The 24,752-nt window shown below is 37.3% G+C and overlaps 1 protein-coding gene across 1 annotated transcript in view; it reads left to right on the top strand.

Moving 5' to 3' along the window:
* The first annotated feature begins 272 nt into the window (after positions 1–272).
* TMEM232 (transmembrane protein 232) overlaps positions 273–24,752 on the top strand; it is a 205,809-nt gene continuing 181,329 nt past the window's right edge. The window contains exons 1-2 of the mRNA XM_027869187.1: positions 273–323; positions 13,435–13,570. Of these exons, the coding sequence (XP_027724988.1) occupies positions 13,452–13,570 (119 nt within the window). The 5' untranslated portion in view covers positions 273–323; positions 13,435–13,451. The remainder of the gene's footprint in view (positions 324–13,434; positions 13,571–24,752) is intronic.

Genomic DNA, 24,752 nt, shown 5'->3' with positions numbered 1-24,752 from the left:
GGGGAAGAGGGGTTTGAGAGAAAGAAGGGAGGGTAATGAAGGCCAGTGTCATAAGGTGAGTTGCATTTATACCCCTCCACCACGTGAGCCAGATTTCTCTTTTCTCTAGGATAAAAGCCGATGAGGAAGCCGGGTAGGAAACAGAGCAGGGGTGAGGAAGCCACGGCCTCGATTCCCCACCCCTGAAATAAAGCTTGCATTCTGGTTCCCCAGACACAGCGCTGGTCACGTGGGCAGGGAACCCTTCCCTCTCACCCCGCCCCCAGAAAGAACGGCGTCCTTGGCAACCAGGTTTGGCGCTCGTGAATGGGAACCCCCAGCAGGTAAGCAGAAAGATTACTCAAAAGAAAGTTTGCCTGAAACAGACTACCAGCTCCCGGGCCAGCCACCGAAATCACTTAGGTCGACAGCAATGAGAGGACAGAGGGGCTGGCCCAGGTTTTCTGGAGGCGAGGCCTGTCCTCCCCCTCCCCCTTCTGCCTACTGCCGGGGCTCCCCGCCGAGGGAGGCGCAGGGAAGGGTGGCGCCGCTCAGGCTGACCCAAGAGCAACATAAGGGCCGTTAACGTGTGAGCTGTGGTCGTATTAGGGGCAATATAAGTACCCTTCAGAACTTTTCTTCTTCCGCGTGCGATGCCTTGCAGTGTAACCGTATTCTTCCGAGGTGGGTCTGGTGGGTGCATCGAGTTTTTTATAGGTTTTATAGCTTGAAGGAACCTTCTAGATCATCTAGCACAATTGCCTTATTTAACTGATAAAGAAACTGAGGCTTAGAAAGATGAAATGACTTGCTCAGTCACAAAAATAATAGATAGCATAGCCAGCGTAAGAACCCAAGCCTTCTGAGTTAAAAAACAATGCTCTCTCATCTTTGAACCTAAACGGTAGTCAGGTTTTTTCATAGAGGCACACTATTTTTTTTTTTTCCATTTATTCACTCCATTCCTTCCTTCCTTCCTTCAGCTTTGGATGCATCATTGTACTAAGTTCTGGGAGAGAAAGAAAGATAAAGGCATGACCAAGATGTTAGGGAAATGCATACAGATAAGTGGAATAAAATTAGAATATGATAACTGCATACGAACAACACAGAATTCTCTTAGATTAGATGGGAGATCATTTCCATTTAGTGAATCAAGAAGAGGTGATATTTAAACTAGGCCTTGAACAATAGGTAGTCATTGGGGGGGGGATACTGGCATGGGTAGGCACTGAGTAATGCAAATGCTAAGAACATTGAAGTAGCTACATGAAGAATATGAAATCAGATGGAAAAAGGTAGGTCTGAGTCAGATATTTTTATTAAATTTATTTTTATTCTGAGTTTAATAAACAAAATGAAATCAACATTTCCATGTACACAGAACAGAAAAAGGATTATGTATGAAATGTATGTATAAACTTTATTTAAATATAAATTTGTAACATTAAATTCATTATAATTTACAAAGATGTTTTACATTTCTTTGTTATTTCTGGGCTTCTAATTTTTTTAAAATATGCTTTAATGACCCTCTTTTCTTAATCTTCTTTCTTTCTTTTTTTCTTTTAACCCTGTTCTTAGCCCTCTCTTTCTCATCCTATTCCTTACTGGGGAAAAAGAAAAACAAAGCTCAGTAAGAGATATGCATAGTCAAGAACAACTAGTTATAACCAGTAGCCCACACTGGCCATGTCCAAAAATATACATTTTATTCTGCAACTTAATTCAACATGTCTTCTCTAGAATCGTAATTCATCATTGATCCTCTGGAATCATAGGTCATTGCATTGATCAGAATTCTTAAATCTTTCAAAATTGTTTTTCTTTATTTTGTTGTTATTTTATAAATATTTCTCCTGTTTCTGCTTAACAAACTTCATCAGTTCATAAAAAGTCTTCCGAGGTTTTTCTAAAATCACCCCTTTCATCATTTCATGTAGTACAATAATATTCCATTACATTCATAAACTACAGTTTGTTAAGCCATTCTGCAATTAATCGGTACTAGTAGTTTCCAATTCTTGATATAACAAATGTAATGAGGGTCTGGCACATGGTCAGAGTGCATGAACTTCCTTAGCTGATGGAACTTTCATAAATGAAGAAGCTTGCTTCCAGGATAGTCACAATGACATGAAAGGGAAGTGCCTCAAAGAGAATGTGGATCATTTGCAGATATTCTATACCTGCTGTGTTCTATTAACCACAGGGTGAATAGGAAGCAATTTTGATTGGCTAGGAAGGCATCTGAAAGGCCTTAATGGGCTTTTCTTCAATGTCTCTCTTGTCTCAGTTCTTTTGGTTGCCTTCTTCATAGTTACTCTCTTTAGATGTACAGTGAGAGATCATGCTTTAAGGAGGGAGGTCTTGGGGCCTTCCTTGAAGCCACAGGGCCCTGAGAAATGGGCCTCTGTCCTTGGTCTCTTCATTCTTTTTTATTTTTTTTGGCTAGGCAATGGGGTTAAGTGACTTGCCCAGGGTCACACAGCTAGTAAGTGTTATGTGTCTGAGGCTGGATTTGAACTCAAGTCCTCCTGAATCCAGGGCCGGTGCTCTATCCACTGCACCACCTAGCTGCACTGGCCTCTCTGTCCTTTTCCATTCTAGGTAGAGTAGAGTTTCTGACTTTGGGAATTTCAAAAGCTCAGGAGACAGAGCCATAGGAATCTGAAAGTGCAAGTTCAGGGCAGATTTTGCAGCCAGTCCAGCACTGATGTCCCTTCCAGAGTAACCATATAGACCCAGGCCAGCAAAAGCTAAGACAAAGACTCAGCTGGCAATCATGCCACATCAGGACATGACACTCAATAATTTTATGTCATCAAAATTGTTTATCTTCCGTGATCTTCTCTCTCCCTGGTTTGATCATGATTGATTCCCCTGTCCATACATCTGAAAGGTAATTTGTTTCTTGTTCCCCTAATTTGTTTCTGATATTACCTCTTATGACTTTATATTCATGTGGCGCTTATTTGGGTTTATGGAGTAAGAAGTTAGTCTATAACTAGTTAATGCCAAGGCTGCTTTCTAGGTTTTCCAGCAGTTTTTGGCAAATAATGAGTTCTTAAGGATGTAGTTGAAATCTTTGGGTTTATTACAATATGCCACTATGTTCATTGGCTTCTAGATTGACCCTCTCTATTTTTAAGAAGAACCAAATAATTATGATGATTACTACTTTGTAGTATAGTGTGTGAAAAAAAGTGAATATTTAATTTCTTCTTTGACTACATTTATTCCCTTTATTTCTTTTTCTTACTGCTATTGTTAACATTTCTAGTATTATGTTAAACAATAGTGGGGATAATGGGCAACCTTGGTTTACTCTGATTTTACTGGAAAAGTCTCTAGCTTTTATGTATAATGTTCGCTTTGGTTTTAGATACATACTATTTTCCACATTAATGAAAGATCTAATTTATTGTACTTTGCAATGTTTGTTAACAAAAATAGGTATCAGAATTTATCAAAGGCCTTTTCAGTATTTATTGATATAATCATGATTTTTATTAATTTTGTTGTTATGAACATTTAGTTTTCCATTCCTGGTATAAATCCAACCTGGTTATAGTGCATGATTATTTGAATATGTTGTAATTTCTTTGTTAATATTTTACTTAATATTTTTGCATTGATTTTCATTAGGTCTGTAGTTTTCTTTCTCTGCTTTGTCTCTGACTGGATTAGGTTGACTTACCCAGTTGACTTATGTTATACTGATGTGCTAATTCAGATTTAACCTCATCAGTGCGTGAAGTGAAACTGCATTAATCTAGTGCTTACAATTATTTACTCAACAATACAAACATCAACCCCTCTAGGAACAAATCACTAATTCTTCGTGCAATAAATTCATTTGATTTCTGATAATGTCCTGGTGCTCACAACAAGATTACCTCCGGCCAGAAGCTGTATGTCTCCCTCTGAGGTGGTGGGTTAGCATGTCTTCATCAAACAGTGCTGCATGGTGAGCAAACGGTATGCTCAGATTTATGAGTTGGGGAATACAGAAGTCTGCTCTGGTCTTGACCCAGGAGCACGTTGATAGCTGTTACCTCCGGTAGGATTTAATGATTCTGGTTAAGAGTGATTACAAGTTACTAGACAAGTTCTGATTGATTGCTTATTACCTACATTTCTGATGAAAGGAAACTATAAGTCAAAACTTTAGTTTCCTAATTTCACGAACAAAAGTATATCATTTGTTTACCAGATTTGAGACACATACCAAATTTAGGAGTCTTACACCTATCATTGCACCATTGCCAAATTATAGTATTTTTAGTATAGAAAAACTGCTTACACAATAACTACTTAGTTTAAAAAAAAAGACTTAAAACAAAATGGAGTTGTTCAACCTAAGTTAGGATACTTATTCTCACTTCAAGTATGAGGCTGATTTTATCATAGAGTTGGGAAGGATTCTTTATTTTCTTAATTTTGAAAATAGTTCACACAATATGGCAATTAATTGTTCTTTGATTATTTGCCAGAATTCACTTTTAAGTCCATTTTTCTCCCTTGGGAATTTGTTTGTATATTGTTCAATTTCATTTTCTGATACTGTTACTTAAATAATCAAGTTCAATTTATCTGTATATTTTATATTTTGTATATTTCATCCATTTACCTAAGCTGTCATTTTTTGACATATAATTTGGCAAATAGTTTTGATAATTTCCTTTATTAAATATTAGATTGTGAATTTTTTTCATTATTGGTACAAATAGTTTGGCTTACCTCTCTCTTTTTAAAAACCAGACTAGGTAAATATTGCATTTATTTTAGATTTTTCCCCTCAAATAAGCTTCTAGTTTTATTTATCAGATCATTTTTTTCTTTCAGTTTTATTAATATCGTCTTAGATTTTCAGAATTTCTACTTTGACCTTTTTTTGGGGGGGGGTTGATTTATTGCTTTTCTATTTTTAAAAAATTGCACACCCAATTCATATATCTGTTCTTACCTATTTTGCTGAAGAAAGTGTTTAGAAATGTAAATTTTCCCCTAATAAATAATTAAAGGCACATTATAAATTCTGGTATATTGTCTAACTGTTGCTTGTCCTTCAGTCATCCAGTCATCTCCAACTCTCTGTGACCCCATGGACCATACATAGCACATCAGGCCCTCTGTCCTCCACCATCTCCTGAAGTCTGTCCAAGCTTATGTCCATTGCTTCCATGACAATATCTATACATCTCATCCTCTGCCATCCCCTTTTCCTTTTGCCTTCTATGTTTCCCACAATCAGGGTCTTTTCTAATGAGTCCTGTGTTCTCATTATGTGGGCAAAATATTTAAGCTTAAGCTTCAGAATTTGACATTCCTATGAATAGACTGAATTAATTTTCTTAAGTATTGACTGATTTGATTTCCTTGCTGTCCAAGAGATTCTCAAAAGTTTTCTCTAGGACCACAATTGGAAAGCGTTGATTCTTTATAGTCCAGCTTTCATACTGGAAAAACCATACCTTTCACTATATAGACCTTTGTCAGCAAAACCTTTGCTTTTTAGTTTGCTGTCCAGATTTGTCATAGTTTTCCTTCCAAAGAACAAGGATCTTTTAATTTCATGGCTGCAGTTGCCATCCTCAGTGATCTTTGAGCCCAAGAATATAAAATCTGGTAGTGTTTTCATTTCTTCTCCCTCTGTTTGCCAGGAAGTGATTTGCCTCGTTGCCATGATCTTAGCTTTTTGATTTTAAGTTTCAAGACAGCTTTTACACTCTTCTTTTTCACTCTCATGAAGAGGCTTAATTCTTAACTTTCTGTTATCAGAGTGGTATTGTCTGCATATATAAGATTATTATATTTCTCCCTGCAATCTTAATTCTGGCTTTTGATTCATCCAGCTTGGCCTTTCTCATGATGTACTTTAAATATCAGTTAAATGATGGAGAGAGCACTATCCCTGGAGTCAGGACGACCTGAGCTCAAATCTGGCCTCAGACACTTGGTGTTTACTAGCTGAGTGACCCTGGGCAAGTCACTTAACCCTATTGCCTAGCCAAATATATGTGTGTGTGTGTGTGTGTGTGTGTGTGTGTGTGTGTGTGTGTGTGTAAGTTAAATGAAAAAGGTGACAGTATACAGCCTTGTCATACTTCTTTTCTAATCTTAAACCAATCAGATATTCCATGTTCAGTTCTAACTGTTGCTTCTTGGCTTGTATACAGATTACTCAAGAAACAAGTAAGATTCTTTGGTACTCCCATCTCTTTGACAACTTGAAACATTTTGTTGTGATCCATGCAAGCAAAAGCTTTAGTGTAGTCAATGAAGCATAGGTAAATGTTTTTCTCGAACTCCCTTGCTTTCTTCATAATTCGGCAGTTGTTGGCAATTTGGTCTCTAGTTCCTCTGCCTCTTCAAAAACCAGGCTGCTCTCATGGGAGTTTTTGGTTCACGTATTGCTGGAGCCTAGCTTGTAGAATCTTATGTATAACCTTGCTGGTGTGTGAAATGAAGGCAAGTATTTGGTGACTTGAACATTCTTTGTCATTGCCCTTCTTTAGGACTAGGGTGTAAACTGATCATTTCTAATCCAGTGGCCACTATTGAGTTTTTCAAATTTGCTGACATGTTGACTTTTATAGCATCATCTTTTAGGATTTTAGATAGCTCAGCTGAAATTCCATCATGTCCACCAGCCTTGTTGTTAGCAATGCTTCCTAAGCCACCCTGACTTCTTTCTCCAGGATATCTGACTCTAGATCAGTAACCACATCATCATGGTTATTGGTGATGTTAAGATCTTTCTTGTGTAGTTCTTCTGTATATTCTTGCCACCTCTTCTTCATTTCTTCTACTTCTGTTAAGTCTCTACCATTTTTGTCTTTTATTATGCCCACTTTTGCATGAAACATTCCCTTGATATCTCTGATTTTCTGCAAGAGATCTCTTGTCTTTCCCATTCTATTGTTTTCTTCTATTTCTTTGCATTGCTCATTTTAGAAAACCTCCTTATCTCTCCTGGCTTTTCTGTAGAATTCTGTAATCAGTTGGATATATCTTTCTCTTTCCTTCTTTTTTCAGTTCAGCCTCATCAGAAAGTCATTTTGCTAACTGTTGGTATATATGATCTAACTGTTGCACTTGTAAATTTACTCTCTTTTTCTAGTTTTACCACTTGGGCTTCTCTCAGTCCATAGTATTTCTTACTTTTGTTCCATGTTTCTTTTGTTTGTTTAATCATGTTTCTAGCCTTATTTTCTGAACTGAGGCTTTGTGCTTGGGTCAGACTTCACTGTCTTCCATTCTCTTAAATAGTATGGGCAGGTCCTGCTTGCTTTAGATGCATTGTCTAGGTCTAGGGCCTAATTTCTGCAGGAACCACTGAATTTTGGCACAATCTTTGGGTGCCTTGATTTAGGTTTGGGCCTTGTCTTCTTCTTTGTCTACTACTTTTTGCACAGCTCTAAACCTGGAGTTAGCTCTGTTCCTTTCTATATACGTTACAGGCCCCTCTCACATTTTGTGGCTGATGGTAGTAGCAGGCCTCCTGTCAGATCTCAGGTGCTTTGCTTCCCTGGTGCTGCCCTGGCTTTTGTTGTGATGTAACTTGGAGTGAGCTTCCTGAGTACTGAGTTGCCTGGTCATTGATCTGGCCTGCTACTAATCTTTTCTGCTGTGATTTGATGAGCCTACTTGGGTGTCATATTAGCCTGGTGTTAGGTTTTTCACTCCCTGGAAACTGATCTGTCCCTTATCTTCTTCTGTGTATCAGGCAGGATAGCCCAATGGTAGAATATATAACTATTATATGAGTGTCAGCCTAGCAAAATTTGGCATTTCCCATATCCAATATGTAGCCAAACAATTCCTGTTCATTTCACTGTTGCAACAGCTTTCCAATATGGCCCTTCCCTTCTCTGACACTGCCATCACTCTGGTGATATATAGCAAGACTAGAAGTATAAAAAATTCCCAATTCAGGAGCCCACTTTCCTCTACCATGTTGGTACCTAGTGAAAATGGACCCAGACTTAAAATTTTTACCTGTTTCCCCAAACAAGTTCAGTTCTGGATATGGCATAGTCAGATTAGTCACTTCCCTGCCCACAGGAAACTATTTCATATATGGGGCTGATTTACTGAGGGACTTCACCTCTATTGAACTCTGGTCTACTTGAGTTTCCATTTCTAAAGCAGCACTTGAAAGCAAGGTACTACATTCATCTCCTTCGTGGTTTGAATTATGGGCAAAAGAAATCACCTGATGGTCAACCTGCTAGGGATTAACTTTTTCATATTTAGGTAAATTTAATTATAAGTCCAGTGAAAGATTATGTCTACTCTCTGAAGTTTACCTTGTTTACTTGAAGACAAGTTTACCTTATCTTCAGAGAGTAGACATAATCTTTTACAGGACCCATAATCAAAGCCTTTTTAGCTCGGTATAACATGCTAGAGTATTTTCTTCTGGCATAGCATTCACAAATCCAGTGACATCTCCCCTCGACTCTAGAAATCTTGGCATGTTCTTTCATCATAATCATTTTCTTTCACATAATTATTGTTTCTATGATTTGTTCTTTAACCCACTCATTATTTTAGGGTTTCATTGTTAAATCTCCATTTAGGTCTGTGTTTTTTATTTGTGATCCCTGGACTGTTTTTATTGTGTTATAGTCTGTAAAGGATGTATTAACTATTTCTACCTTTTCATATTTGTTTGCAATATCTCTGTGCCCTAATATTATATGGTCAGTTTTGCATAAGTTCCATGTGGCACTGAGAATATATATTTTGCCATTTAGAAGATACCATAAAGATTCCTGTAACTACCATGTTACTATGTCTTCATGTAGATTACTTCATGTTTCCTTCATGAATTTGTATGCTAAGGAATTGGGAATATAGAAGTTCATTAATGTTAATCCATTTGTTGTTTATGGTTTCTTTCATCATAATGTAGTTTTCTTGTTTAGCCCTTTTAATTTTTCAAATATTGTTTTTTCTTTGTTAGATAGCATGATTGCAACTCCTGCTTTTTTAGATTCACGTGATACATAGTAAAATTGTTTTTCCATCTCCTCAGTCTTTGTTTTTTAAATGTTTCTTGAAAGCAATAGATTGTGCAACCTTGTTTTCTTACCCAATCTGTCACTCTTTTCATTTTATTGAATTGTTTAATCGATTTGCATATAAAGTTAAAAGAGTTATTAGGTTTATATTTCCCTTCATCTCTCTCTAAAAATTTTTTCAAGTTATTGTTTTTCCTCTCTTCTGTTATAAACACAGTACAATGATTCATCAGTTAATTTACTTTAATGTATTTTTTTAAGGTGGCCCTGTTCCCCCTGGCTCTCTTTCCCTTAACCCTGATCTCCTCCTCCCTTTAGTTACCTTTTTCCCTTTGGGGTTTTGCTTGTTGGTTCCTTTTTAGTTCCTGATTTTATCTGATTATTTAATTCTTCCCCTTTTTTCCTCGCCTCAGTCAATTGATTTCCTCTCCCTCTTCTCACCTTCAACTAGCTCTGTTCACTACTTTTCTAAATTTCATTTTTTTGGTGCCCCTCTCCAGAGAAGATTTCTCTCACTTTATTCACTATCTATCTTCTTCTTTTGTCTCCTCTAGTGCCTCATCTTCTCTTTCCTGGTCCCTATAATTACCTAGTCTCTATTCTCTGTATTCCTCATGGAATCATAATTTCCAAAGTATCCATTCCAAGATCTCCCCTGTATCCTAAAGGATCTGCCACTGCCTTGTAGAGACTGCCCCATGTATTCCCCCTTTCCTTTGTGCCTCACTCCTGAACAAAGACAAATCACCAATTCTTGCAAGTGACAGAGAAAACACTACCCTACGGTAGGACCTCTCTCCTCTCTCCTCACCTTTGATATATACCTCCCCACTGTTATCTTCTTTTCTCCATTTGCCTCAAAATCTCCTCCCTGAGTCTGTGCCCACCCACTTCCTCAGGTGTCAGTTGTCCTCAGAATATCCAACTCCCTTTGTTCCAAGGTAGGACAGGTGGTCATTGAAACTCTCTCCCACTAAAGCAAGACCTCCCTCTTTTCCCTCTCCCTTTTCAATCCTTTTTGTCACCTTCTCACCCACTCCCCTGAGTTCTTCTCTTTTTGAGACCAACAGAATCACCTTACCCTCTTTTTTAGCTCTTGATTTGACCATGGCACATCATATATTCCCCTCTATCACCCCACTCTCCTCTTTCCCTTTCATTCACTCTCCCATTTTATAATGTAGTCTCACAAAAAAAAAAAAAACAAAACCAAACCAAAAACTGCAAAGAGAAAAAGCAGACAAGCACATTGATTTGTTTATGGGCAGGATATAGCCAGTTTCTATTCATAATGCCCCCAGGCCCGTTTCTTGACTTACTTTCACCTGACTTATATTTTCATCTCTATCTCTTTGTATACATTTAGAGGGCAGTCTCTTACTAGTCTTTCTGCTGTCACTTTGTTGCTGTTGCTGTCCTTGGCTTCTGTATTCATTTGTCCCTTCTTCATTCTTATTATCTAGGGCATTTGAGAAGCAAATAATCTCTTTAGGCCTGATTTTCTTTCGAAGAAAAAATGACTTTTTATTATTGAATGTCCCTCATTTTTTCCATTTATAGTTGACCTCAGATTTACAGTGTAGGTCATTCTGGGCTTCATCTCGAACTCCATTGCTTTTTAGAACTTACTACATTCCCTCAGGCAGTTTCCTGAGGCGAGCAGAATAGTCTGGAGTTATTCAAATTTCCTCTCATTTGTATGTGAAGGTCTTCTGATTGCTTACAGATCTTGTTTCTAAAGGGAATTGTTCAGTTTAACTACTAAGGGTCTTGGAGTTTGCAGCCTTGGGTTTTTTTCTCAAAACAATGTATGAATTCTTTCAATAAACATTTCATTCTCTGTGTTTAGAAATTCTGAGCAATTCACTTATGTTAGTTCCTGCATTATGATGATAAGGATTTTTGTCCATTCATTTTCTTCTAGGAGATCTGTGATCTTTAGGTTGTTTCTGTGCATTTTAAGATCTTTAAGACCTTGAAGATCTAAATGTATTGCTTGCATAGTGAGCATATTTTCTTTTAACATTACTCTTTTTTGCTTCTTTTATTCTATATTTTCTGACATTTCTGTGTATTTGCATCCCCGATGTACTGTTTTTTCTTTCATTTATTTTAGTGAGACTTGCTTGCCATTGCAGTTTTTCTATTCTGCCCCTAGTTTTTGCTGTTCAGTCCATAAATTTTGCTCTCATAATTCTCATTTCTTTTTTAACTACTCAGGAATAGCATGTTTTGGTTCCACATTCTCCTTAGATTCCAGAGTCCTCTGTCTCACCCAAATGTTGTATCATTTTCCTTTGCTTTGCAGTATTTATGCATTGATGCTTGAACTCATTTAATAGCCCTAGAGGCCATTTTTTAACTTCTGTTAATGTTTCCCCTCTTGATTTATCTGTTTCAAGGTCTTTGTTTACCTGAGATCTTTGGTAAGTTCAGTCTTCCCACAATGGATAGTTAATAGTATACCAGTTTAAATTTTTGACCCAAGTGACTTTTGGGTGGGTAAAACTGGCCTCACCTAGATACTGAATGCTGTTTCTCAAGCTTAGCAGAATGCCACCCCCCACCCCACACACACACGTACACAATGTGTTCAGTCCCCCTCCCTCCTTTTATTACTCACTTCTTTGGCCTGGCACTGGCAGTTCAGATAGCTGCCACACATGCTGGTGCTGTGGGATAGATATTTTTTTTTTATTTGGGTCTCTGAGGCTCAGAGGAGAAAGGGGTATGAGGTATAGTATTAAGTCATATATATATATATGACTTATATATATATATACATATATATAAGCCCAGAGGTATAGTATTAAGCTATATTTCAAGCCCAGAGATATATTCTGCCTCTTCTCTGCTGCTGCCTCTTCTGCAAAGATCTTTTATAGGAAGAACTCTGCCCACAGTGGTGTTGGCAGTGCAGCCCCAGCTTCTATGGTCTGTAGCACTGCAGAGGTGGCTATCTGTCTGTCCTGGTCCTACTACAGCCTGGACCTGGGATCTCCACAGCACTGGAAAGAATGAGGGGTGTGTAGGTGTGTGTGGGTCAGCTAATGCAGCCTCACCCTTAATATGGGAGGTGGGGGAGGAGTGCTGAGTGAGCTCACGGTAGAAGTATTTTTTTTTAATGTCCTCTTTTGGATTTAGGGTGTCTCAAAAAATGAAGACAGCTTAAGTTTCTTTATCTTTGGAGCATAATTTATGTTTTGGCGAGGATTGAGAGATCAAGGGGATCAAATCAAATGTCTAGTCCTCCATCATGTTTCTCACATAACCTGGACCCCCGTGATATCTCAGTGCCAGTGAAGCAGTGAGTAGGAGTTTAGAGGTGCTCAGAAACTATAGATGAAAACTTTAATATATCTCCACATATAGGTTTCATGACATACATGCATGTATATTTATGTACACATATAAATGTATGTATATATATAATAGGGAATGGCATATGTGTAAAGTGCCACTAATGCAACTTCCTATGTTGAAAAGGCTCTCAGGAGTCTACTTTCAGGAGATTTGTTATGATTTGGAATGGAACTTGCTCAGAGCATAAGAGTAGACATTCTGTAACTGGTTCTGGTCTGCTCACCACCTGGTGGGCAGCAGTCTCTTTGGCTGCGGTTGTAAAACCAAAACTTCAGAGATGCCTTCAAAAAGCCTTTGTTGGCCTCAGCCTCTTTCTTTCTGGCTGCTCACATTCTTTGTGGACCTTTGCCTTGATATGACCGCTTCACTGATGGCATCTAGTGAGATATCATTGTTTCTCAAGAGAGTTTTGGCTCTTTCCCTCTGAGGTCAAACACTGGTGCTATGAATATGGGTTTTAGTTCTTTGCCTACCTCAGCATTTGTTCTTTTGACTTAATTAAGAAGATCAGGGAAGGTGTCTGGAGGCTTCAACTTGCTGAGTTTTAAAATGTCAGGAGAGTGTAAGTCTTGGAGTCTGAGATTTCAGGAGTCAGAATCGATGCTGGTTTTTGTAGCCAATTTAACATCTACGGACAGAGCTGAGATGAGGACTCATCTGTCAATCTGGCATCTTAATACTATTCTTGGGGGAAGGATGATGTAGAAACTGTGCCAAGAGTAAGCCCTCTGGGGTTTATAGACTGGCACTAATTAAAGAATGTCAGGCATTCGCCAAGATCTCTCTGAGACACTTATAGTATAGATCAGGGCTTCTTAAACTTTTTCCACTCGTGACCCCTTCAGCTCTTCTTAAACTGTGGGTCACAACCCCATGTAGTCCCAGCCCGCAGTTTAAGAAGCACTGGGCTATAGATTATCACAACTCTTCTAGAAGCAGGTTCCAGTCAATTTCCCATGGGGAGTTACATCGGTGGTTTACACTAGTCCCTGTCCCAATCATGCACACATGTAGAACATTCATATTCATATTTCAAATATCTTTTCCTATTTTACTTTAGGTTGATTACCTGAGAATATGCCTATTACCAGGGTGCCTGTTATAAACAGATTTGGAGTAATATCGACCTCTTACCATGAAGAGCTTTTGAAACGTAGTTCAGAAAATGTAACTGAAGTAAATATTAAAAAGCCAAGGTAAGTTTGAATTTTAAAAACCTTATTATTTCTTGTGTTGTAAATAGAGCCATTGACTTTCCATATAATCAAGTTTTATAAGTTACTGTCCTAGTAAGAATGGTCACACAATTCAAGAAGGGTGGACAAAATATTACACATTTCCCACTGAGAATTCAAGAACTAAAATGATTATAAAATACTTTCTTGTTTGTGAAATACTTTATAAACCGTGTAAATGTCTTAGTATTAAGGTTCTTTATGGGATGCTTTACTTCATCACTGTTTCAAAATAATAATTAATAATAATAATATATTTGTAAATGCCATCATTTATAACATGTGTTTGAATAGCTAGAACAGGCTTGCTAGTTCTAGACTATGTGGCTCTGGAACTTTCTATGGCAGTACATACTTAGACAATTGTTATAGGAGGTAACTATGTCATAGATTTAGAGTTAGAAGGGACCTTAGAGGCCATTTAGTTCAACCCTATAATTTTGAAAATGAGAAAACTGAGGCAGAGAGGTTAAAATGACTTGCCCAGGATTGCATACCTAGTGTCTGAGGGAAGACTTGAGTCCAGATCTTACTGCTTCCAAGTCCAGAAATTGTCTGTGATTTTTCTACTACTAACCATGGTGATAAAGGAGTTGACCAGACAGAAAGTTATTATGAAAAGGAGGAGCTAGAAAAGAGTGGCAGTGTCCAGATGAAGGTGAGAGCCAACGGTAAGAAGGAGCTAACTCTCACCGTACCAGATCAGATGGACCTATTTACACAAATCCACACCACACACACGCACACACACACACACACACACACACACACACACACACACACCCCCACACACACACAAATGTTAGATACAGATCAGGAAAGTGAGGTCTAAGGAAGTTAAATGAGCTGCCCATAGTCAAACAAATAGTAACTATTGAGTGGGATTTGAACTAAGGTTTCCATACACCAACACCTATATGTAAAAACATTATTTCTATTAGCAAAGAGCTGGGAACAAAGTAGATGTCCATCAATGGGAGAATGACTAAAAAACTGGAGTAAATAAGTATAATGGAGTATTACTATTTTGTAAGAAATGGTGAACATAAAGAATGTGTAATCATGGGAAGACATATTAACTGATGCAAAGTGAAGTATGTATAACCAGGAAAACAATATACATAAGGAACATAACAATGTAAGTACAAAGAGAAAGTATAAAAAACTGAAAGTAATTGAGGTGTCACTATGATCTTCAAGAATGACCCCAAAGAAGAGATAAGAGATTTCACTTCCTTCTTTTGCAGGGGTGTTGGATTATGGAAGTGAAAAACTGAATATGATTTTGTTCACTTTATTTTAGGATTTATATTATATCTCTCTGAGTGAAGAGTTGCTTATTATATCAGAGGATGGAGTTGTCACCTCCAATATTTTTTACACCAATTATTGTTCAAGGCCTTCTGTACCCCCTTCCACTAAATAATCTTAAGTTAGATATATTTAAAGAAGGTATTTATATTATTACATTTCCCCCCACAAATTCTGAGATATCTTTTATAATCTGAGATTTCATCTTCAGTATATAAATATTACTCTACTTGAAGTTTTTCTCTTTGTAGGTATGCCAGACATTTATATGTTTAATAAAATATTACATACAAATATTTTCCTGTATTTACATAACATTACATAGATATAATTTGCATATGCTATATATACAATATATACATCTATATGTTGTCTGTACACCTAATAGATATCTATTCTGATGATTCTCAAATCTATGTATCTTGACCTAACCTCTCTTCTGACTTCTAGTCTCCCTTTTCAGCTGCCTTTCAAACATTTCCACCTGGATGTTCAGTAAATATTTTAAACTCAACATGTCCTAAACTGAACTCATTATGTTTCTCCCTAAACCCTCCTAACTCCTCTATTTACTGCCCAGAGCAATACCATCTTCCTCCATCTTCCCAGTCCCTCAGGCTTGCAACTTAGGAGTTATCTTTGATTCCACACTATCTCTTCTCCTCCTTCCCCTCCCCACCTCCTCCCTATCCAATTTATTGCCAAGACCTGTTGATTTCACTTTTGCAGTGTCTCTCAAATATGCCCCCTTCTTTCCTCTGACACTACCAGCACTCTAGTGTAGGCCTTTGTCAACTCATGCCTGAATTATTGCAATAATTTGCTGGAAAATCTGACTGCCTGAAGTCTCTCACCACTCTGATCCGTCTTCCATTCATCCACCGAAGTGATTTTTGTCACCCTGTACTAAAACTCCACTGTTTTCCTATCACTTCTTGTAGGAGGCAGGACTGAAACTGAGCTTTAAAGTAAGTTAAGGATTCCAAGAGACACAGTTGAAAAGAAAGAACATTCCAGACATAAAATGTGCAAAGGCACTAGGCAAAAAATGGAATTTTGTTTCTGAGGAAAGTCTAGTAGGCCATTTTAGCTCAAATGTAATGTTTGTGAGGGGTAGTAGTTGTACTTGGGCGGCTAGGTAGTGCAATGAATAGAATGTTGGGCCTGGAGTCAGGAAGGTCTGAGTTCACATCTGGCCTCAGACACTTACTAGCAGTGTGACCCTGGGCAAGTCACTTAACCTGTTTGCCTCAGTTTTCTCATCTGTAAAATGAACTGGTGAAGGCAATGGTAAATAACTCCACTATCTTTGCCAAGAAAATCCTAGAAGGGTTCATGAAAAGTCAGACATGACTGAAAACAACTAAATAGTAACAACAACAACAAAGTATTCGTACTGTTTCTCAAGCATTTGAGTACTTACATTAGTAAGGAAGCTCTTCTTAGCTATCAGATTTAAAACTACAGGTTGATAAGATTTTAAGAACTTTCATTGCATAAAGCTTGTAATTTTTATGCAAGGGGCAAACAGTAAAAATGGTATTATTATACCAGAAACAAAAGCCCTGACTTGTCTTTCCTAGTTCTTACTCTAGCCATCAGGGGAAGGGTCCTGTCTGAAATGATTAGCCTGCTGTTTTTCTATTTCACAAATTCTAGGGTATTATACTGAGATAATGTTGAGGTGAGGAAACTGAACAAAGAAGACTGAGGAAGAAAAGGGAGCAGCGTGGGGAAGCTTGCTTAGACAGGTTCCCATCCTAAAATATTGAGGTAGACTAGGGATTTAAATCCAAAGTGCTTTTATGATGCCCTAAAGGCTATTTATGGGCCAAAGACTATGGTGCATTTAAACTACTCAGTGCTGATGGAGCCACATTGATTAGTGATAAGGACATGATCCTGACTGAAATCTTCTGGGTTGTATGGCAAGAGGAAGTTATGCCCCAGGAGTTCAAGTATTCTTCCATTGTCTGTCTCTATAAAGGAGAAGGAAATAGGTTGTTCTGTGACAATCACAGAGGAGTCTCTCTCGTAGTCATTGCTGTCAAGATTCTTGCTCTAGAGTCCTTTTAATAGCCTGATCCTTCACCTGGAAGATGGTTATCTACCTGAGAGCCTGTGTGACTTCAGAAAGGGCCAAGGAACGGTCAGTATGGTGTTTGCTGCCTGGAGAAATACCAGAAGCAAAAAAATATTCTGTACACAATGTTCATTGGTCTGACCAAGGCCTTTGATACTGTCAAAGGCTTGTGGAAGACGATGGAAAAATCTGGATGCCCAAAGTTCATCACCAGTTCCATGATGGCATTCTCATACAGGTGCTGGATAATGGATGATGCTCTTGCGCTTTTCTCAGTCACCAACAGAATGAAACTGGGCAGTGGTACTTGCTCCCATGCTTTTTAGCATGAAGTTCTTATGATGTTGGATGCCTTCAACAAGGATGAAAATGGCATCAAGATCAAATCCCAAACTAGTTATAAATTATTTGACTTGAGAAGGCTATAAGCTAAGACTAAAGTGGAGGGAGAATTGGTACATGATTTTTTGTTTGCAAATGATTATTCCCTCAACTCAGCCTTTGAGGCTGAGATGCAACAGAGCATGTATTGATTTCTCTGCTCCTTGTGCTAATTTTGGCCTATTAACACTAAGAAATCAGAGGTTCTCCATCAGCCAGTGGTACACCACCCATACGTGGAACCATTGGTTACAGCAAATGGAGAAATTTTGAATGCTGTGGATAAATTAACTTATTTTGGCAGTACACTTTCCAGGAATGTCCATATAGATGATGAGGTTGACACATGCATTGCCAGAGCTAGCTCAGTGTTTGTGAGGCTCTGAGGGAAAGTGTGGGAGAGAAGAGGTTTTAGGTTGCCTACCAGACTGAAGGTCTGTGGAGTCACTGTGCTGACTTCATTATTGTATGCCTCTGAAACCTGTATAGTATGCCAGTACCATGCCAGGAAACTGGGTTGCTTCCATTTGAATTGACTTAAGAAGATTCCGAAGATCACCTGATAAGGTACTGGGTACTGAGGTCCTTTCTTGAGTTGAATTGTCAAATATCCAAACTCTACCGCTAAAAGTGTAACTCTGATGGCCTGGTCATATTCAAATGACAAATGTACATTTGCCTGAAAGACTATTTTACAGAGAACTCATACAAGTAGAAGCATTACAAGGACACTCTCTAGGTCTCTCTGCAGAACTTTGAAAGTAATTGTGAGATATGGGAGACAGGCCTGTCCAGTATGGAATGCTGGCATCAAGGAAGGTGCTGTGCTCTGTGAGCAGAGCAGAAGATAAAAGAAATGTGAGACGCACAGATTTAGAGACATCTTCATGCCAAATGTTTGTACAGACTATTTTTGTCTAAGTTGTGATAAAAACTTCCAACTTCATATTGGTTGGATCAGCCACAGTCTGAAACACTGTACATTGACCCCAACATAGTGATGTCATTTTGGTCCCCTTTCACTACAAAGGACAACAACCAACTAATCATAGCCTCTGGGATCAACCATAACATCTTTTTGGCATTCACAGCCCTTTACAACCTAGGCCCCTTCTACCTTTCCAGTCTTCATACACCCTACTTCTTGCCATGTACTCTTCAAACAAGTGACTAGCCACCTTGCTGTTCTATGAACAAGATACTTACTTCATCTTTCAGCTTAGCTTCTTGGCTTCTTCCTTTAAGTCTCAACTTTCACAGATAACCTTTCCCAATTCTTCTTAATTCCAGTATTTTGCTTTAAAAAAGCAAATTATTTCCAATTTATCCTGTATGTAGTCTTATACATATATTTTTTTCTTTTGCTTGTTATCTCCCTCATTAGACTGTGAGCTCCTTAAGGGCAGGGATTACCTCCTTGTATTTCCAGCACTTATCAAAGTGCCTGGTAAACAGTAGGTACTTAGTAATTGTTTATTGACTGATATACATGTGAATTCACCTAATGGTTGTTTCTAAACTGTCATCAGCAGGGCAGACTGTATAACAATTTCCCCCAGGAATTTAGTTTATATAATAATCTGTCTCATTTTTGTTCTTGTATCCTCAGTGCCTAGAACATAGCAAGGGCTTAATACATGCTTGTTGATTGGTTGTTTAAATTCAGTAACTAGGGTCCTGTTACCTTCTCATTGACAATTCACCATTTTCTTGTTTTATTTGTCTGTATCATTTGAATTGTATATTTTATGGTTAAGAGAGCACCTTATTCTGTATTTTCAGATAGTGCTAGTAACACTCTAGGTTTAGAATAATATTTTTTAATATTTAATGTTTAATTTAAAGTAATATTTAAACTAACAAATGGTTACCTTTCATAGTAGAATTATAAATGGAAATTTGGAATGATTCTTCCTCTCAAAAGTTTTTGAAATTTTTAGTTTGACATTTACATGCTATTTCTATGTATCTGTTCTTGGACTTAGCCACTATTAGCTTGCTAGGATGCTTTGCAGGTTCAGAGCAACTGAACTGCTGGTTCCCCTTTGGTTTAAGACTCCTGCCCTTATTACCACTCCAGGCTTCGACCTGGGCTGGAGGCTAGTATAGAGTTCCCATTTTATTCCTAGTATTAGAGTACACAGCTATTTTTTGCTTCTGAACTTCTTCCTTTTTTTTTTTTTTGGTTAGGCGATTGGGGTTAAGTTACTTGCCCAGGGTCACACAGCTAGTAATCAAGTGTTTGTTCTGAGGCCGCATTTGAACTCAGGTCCTCCTGACTTCAGGGCTGGTGCTTTATCCACTGCGCCACCAGCTGCCCCTCTGAACTTTTTCCTTGCTTAGTAGATAACCAATGCCTGCTAGTGACCACTCTACCCCCCCAAGGTGTAGATCCCCCCATCAGTCTGATCACAAACTGGATAGTGAGTAGCAGAGTTGCCAGAAAACACCGATTCCTTCACTCTGTAATATTTTGTCTTTTTCTGCTCTGACACTTTCTCCTGTGGTTCCCAATCTCTCTTAGTCACTGGAGCTGGAATCTTGTAGCCTGACCCCATCTCTAGTGTCTTTAGACTTTTCTGCCTAGTCTAAACTGCAGCGGGCTAGAAAAACGACTCACTGTAACTTTTTTCTTAGATTCCACTATTAGAATGCAGTCTTATGCGTGTTCTAGATCTTTGTGAAGGAGGCTTGACTGGGGAGGGTAAGCTGTGTTTCTTCCTGCCATTCTACTTGAATTCTACTTCGATTCTACTTCATCTTGAACCTTGCCTGTTTTTCCTCTGCTCTCAAGTTCCAGGTCTACTCTTCTCCTTCTCAGCTGATAACCTCACTGTCTACTTTACGAAGATTGTGAGATAGAGACTGTCTTTATCTCTCCTCCTCCACATCATTTCCAAACCTCACTATGCTCTTACCTGTATTGACCTCCTCAAAAGATGAGGTGGCACTCTTCTATAACAAAGTTTCTTTTAAATTAATTTTTAAAATTAAATTTCTGGGTTTTTTTCAGTTATCAAGCATTTATCTTTCTTCCTCCAAAGTCCTTTTCATTCCTTCCTGAAAAAGAAAATCAAAAGCCTTGCAGAAATAAGCATAGTCAAACAAAACAAATTCCAACATTGTCCAAGTCCAAAAATGCATGTCTCATTTTGCACATTTGTCTACAAACTCTGTGAGGAGGTGATAGGTAACATTCTTCATCATCAGTCCTCTCATGTTATGATCAATCATTGTGTTGATTAGAATTCTTTAAAAAATAGTTTCTTTTGTGCCAAGCTGATGTTATAGTATAAATTGTTCTCCTTTTTCTCCTTCATTCTGTCACTTCATAGAAGTCTTCTCTGAAACTTTCTCATCAGCGGCAGCTAGGTGGTGCATTGGCCCTGGAGTCAGGAAGATCTGAGTTCAGCATCAGACATTTACTAGTTGTGGTAAATCACTTAATCTCTTGTCTACTTCAGTTTACTCAGCTGCAGAAGAAGGATCATAATAGCATCTATCTCCCAGAGTTGTTGTGAGAATTAAATGAGATAATATTTATAAAGTACTTAGCATGGTGGCTGACACAGTAGATGTTTAATAAATGGTGATTTCATTCTTTCATAGTTTCTTATAGCACAGTAATATTCCATTATATTCATATGCCACAGATTTTTTCAGATATTCCTAATTCATAGGTATCCTCTCAGTTTCTAGTTCTTCGTCACTACAGAAAGAACTGCTGTAACTATTTTTGTATATGTAGGACCTTTTACTCTTTCTGAGATCTCTTTGGGCTATAGACTTACTAATGGTATCACTGAGTCAAAAGTTATTAATTTGGGGGGATATTGTTTGAAATTGCTTTCCAGAATGGCTGGACCAATTCATAGTTTCACCCTAATAGCCCCTCCAACATTTGCCATTTTCATTTTTTGTCAATTTGGTCAATCTGATAGGTTTCAGGTGGACTTCAGAGATATTTTAATTTTAATTTTTCTAGTTTATTAGTGATTTGGAACTTTTTTCATAAAATATATGTATATATAACTATCTTCATATCCTTTAAATGTCAACTGGTCATTTTTTTTCTTTTATTCTTTTATAGTTTTTTTTATTCTCATATATTTGAGTACTTTCTTGTATATGTCAGATATGAAACCTTTCTTAGAGAAACTTGATAAGAAAGATTTCTTGAAGTTAATTTTTTCCCTTGTAATATTAGGTGCATTGGATTTGTTTGTAAAAAAAAAGTTTTAATTTAGAAATGCTAGCTATAAGGATAGAACAAGAAAAAGGAATTGAAGGAATAAGAATAGGCAATGAGGAAACACTCTTTCCTACATATCACTCTTTGCAGATGATATGATGGTATACTTAAGAGAATGAAGTAAAAAATTGGTAGAAATTATTAATAACTGCAAAGATTCAGGACATAAATCATCAGCATTTCTACATATTACCAATCAAACCCAACAAGAAGAGAGAGAAAGAGAAATTCAATTTAAAATAACTGCAGACAATATGTAATACTTGGGACTCTATCTGCCAAGACACGTCTGGGAACTATATGACAACAATTACAAAAAACTTTTCACATAAATACAGATCCAAACAAAGGGAGAAATATTACTTGCTCATGGGTAGGCCAAACCAGTGTACTAAAAATGGCAATTCTACCTAAATTAATGGACTTATCCAGTGCCATACCAATTAGATTACCAAAGAATTATTTTACAGAAGAAGAAAAAGAAATAACAAAATTCATGTGGAAGAATGAAAGGTCAACACATCACACCTATCAGACCGACTAATGTGACAAAACAGGAAAACGTTTCCTGTTTTGTTTAATGTTTATTTTGTTTAATGTTTAATGTTGGAGAAGATATAGGAAAATTTGAACACTAACGCATTGTTGGTGAAGTTGTGAACTTATCCAGCCATTCTGGAGAGCAATTTGGAACTGTGCCCAAAGGGCTATAAAACCCACTGACCCAGAAGTACCACTTCTAGGTCTGTATCCCAAAGAGATCATAAAAATGGGAAAAGGATGCACATGCACATGTACTACATGTACCACATGTACAAAAATATTTATAGCAGCTCTTTTTGTGGTGGCCAAATAATCGGAAATTGAAGGGATATTCATCAATTGGGAAATGGCTGAACAAGTTGTGGTATATGAATGTAATGGAATGTTATTGTTCCATGAGAAATGATTAGCAGGTAGGCTCCAGAAAAACCTAGAAAGACTTATATGAACTAATGCAGAGTGAAGTGAGCAGAATCAGGAGAACATTGAGCACAGTAATAGCAACATTGTGCAATGACCAACTTTGATAGACTTAATTCTTCTCAGCAATGCAAGGATCTAAGACAATTTCAAAAGACTCATGATGGAAAATGCTATCCACATCCAGGTAAGAACAGTATAGGCTGAATGCAGATCAAAGCATACTATTTTCTATCTTTTTTTTTGTTTCTTTTTTTTTGTGGTTTTTCCCTTTGCTTCTTATTCTTCTTTACAACATGACTAATGTGGAAATATGTTTAATGTGATTGTACATGTATAGCCTATATCAGATTTCACACCATCTTGGGAATGGGAGAGCAGAGGGAGGGGGAGAAAATTTAGTACTCAAAATCTAATAGAAGTTAATGTTAAAAATTAAAAACAAATAAATTTAATTTAATTTAAATAAAATGAAATGAAAGGTCAAGAATATCAAAGGAATCAATGAAAAAAAAAAAAAGGAAGACAGCCTAGGAGTACCAGACTTCAAACTATATTACAAATCAGTAATCATCAAAACAGTCTGGTATTTTTTATGAAATAGAGTGATTGATCAGTGGAATAGAATAGGCACACAATATACAATAGTACATGACAATAGTAATATAGTGTTTGATAAACCCAAAGAAACAAGTTTTGGGGCAAGTACTTGCTATTTTAACAAAAAGTGTTGGGAAAACCAGAAAGCAGTCACCAGATTGCTTATAAGGGAAGTAGGCATAGACCAGTCTTTCATACTGTATACCAAGATAAAGTCTAAATTTGTATATGAGTTAGACATAAAGGGTGATATATGCAAATTAGGGGAGCTTGGAATAATTTACCTGTCAGATCTATAGATAATGGAAGAGTTTATGACCAAATAAGAGATAGAAAGGATTGCAGGAGGCAAAATGGGTAATTTTTATTACATGAAATTAAATATTTTGCACAAAGAAAACTAATGAAACCAAATTTAGAAGGAAATCAGGAAATTGGGAGAAAATTCTCATCAAGTTTCTCTGATAAAGGCCTTTTTTCCCAAATATATAGGGAACCAAACCAAATTTATAAAAAATAAGATCTATTCTACAGTTGATAAATAGATAAAGGATATGAACAGGCAGTTTTCAGTATAAGAAAGCAAAGCCATCTATTGTCATATAAAAATTATCTAAAACACTAATAATTAGAGAAATGCAAGTTAAAACAACTCTGAGGTACCACCTCACACTCATCAAGTTAGCTAACATGGTAGAAAAGGAAAAATGACACATGCTAGAGGAGATATGGAAAAATAGGTACACTAATGCACTTAGTGGAATTATGCATTCCTATTCTTCAGCCAGTCTGGAGAAAAAATTTGGAACTAAACCCAAAGGCGTATAAACTGTTCATATTCTTTGACCAAGCAATATTGCTATTAGGTCTATATCCCAAAGAGAAATAGACCTATATGTACAAAAACATTTCTAACAGCTCTTTTTGTGGTGGTAAAGATTTGGAAATTAAGGGGATGACCATAAATTGGGGGATGGCTGAACAAGTTATAGTGTATGATTGTGATGGTACACTATTTTGCTATAAGAAATGATGAGGGAGGTGATTTAAAAAGAACAACCTGGTAAGAGTGTGTTGTTGTTGTTGTTGTTAAGTTATTCAGTCATGTCTGACTTTTTGTGATCCCATGGACCATAACACACCAAGCCCTTCTATTCTCCACTATCTCCTGAAATCTATCCATGACACTATCTATCCACTTCATCCTTTGCCATGCTCTTTTCCTTTTGCCTTTAATCTTTCCCAACATCAGGGTCTTTTCCAATGAACCCTATTTTCTAGTTATGTGGCCAAAGTATTTAAGTGTCAGCTTCAGTATTTGACCTTCCAGTGAATAGTCTGAATTAATTTCTTTAAGTATTGACTAATTTGATCTCCTTGCTGCCCAAGGGACTCTCAAAAGTCTTCTCTAGCAACAAAATCTAAAAGTGTTGATTGGCAGCGCTCAGCTTTCCTTATAGTTCATAACTAGCTCTGAAGATAACACTGTGAAAAAGCCTGAAGTCCGGCATAGTCCCCTATTCTGAATTGAATGTCAGGAACTGAGACCAGCT

This window comes from Vombatus ursinus, unplaced genomic scaffold (genome assembly GCF_900497805.2).
Source record: "Vombatus ursinus unplaced genomic scaffold, bare-nosed wombat genome assembly UNPS02014792.1, whole genome shotgun sequence".
Taxonomy (NCBI): Eukaryota; Metazoa; Chordata; class Mammalia; order Diprotodontia; family Vombatidae; genus Vombatus; species Vombatus ursinus.
The sequence above is the reverse complement of the archived record's forward strand: the minus strand, read 5'-3'. Positions and strand labels throughout refer to the sequence as shown.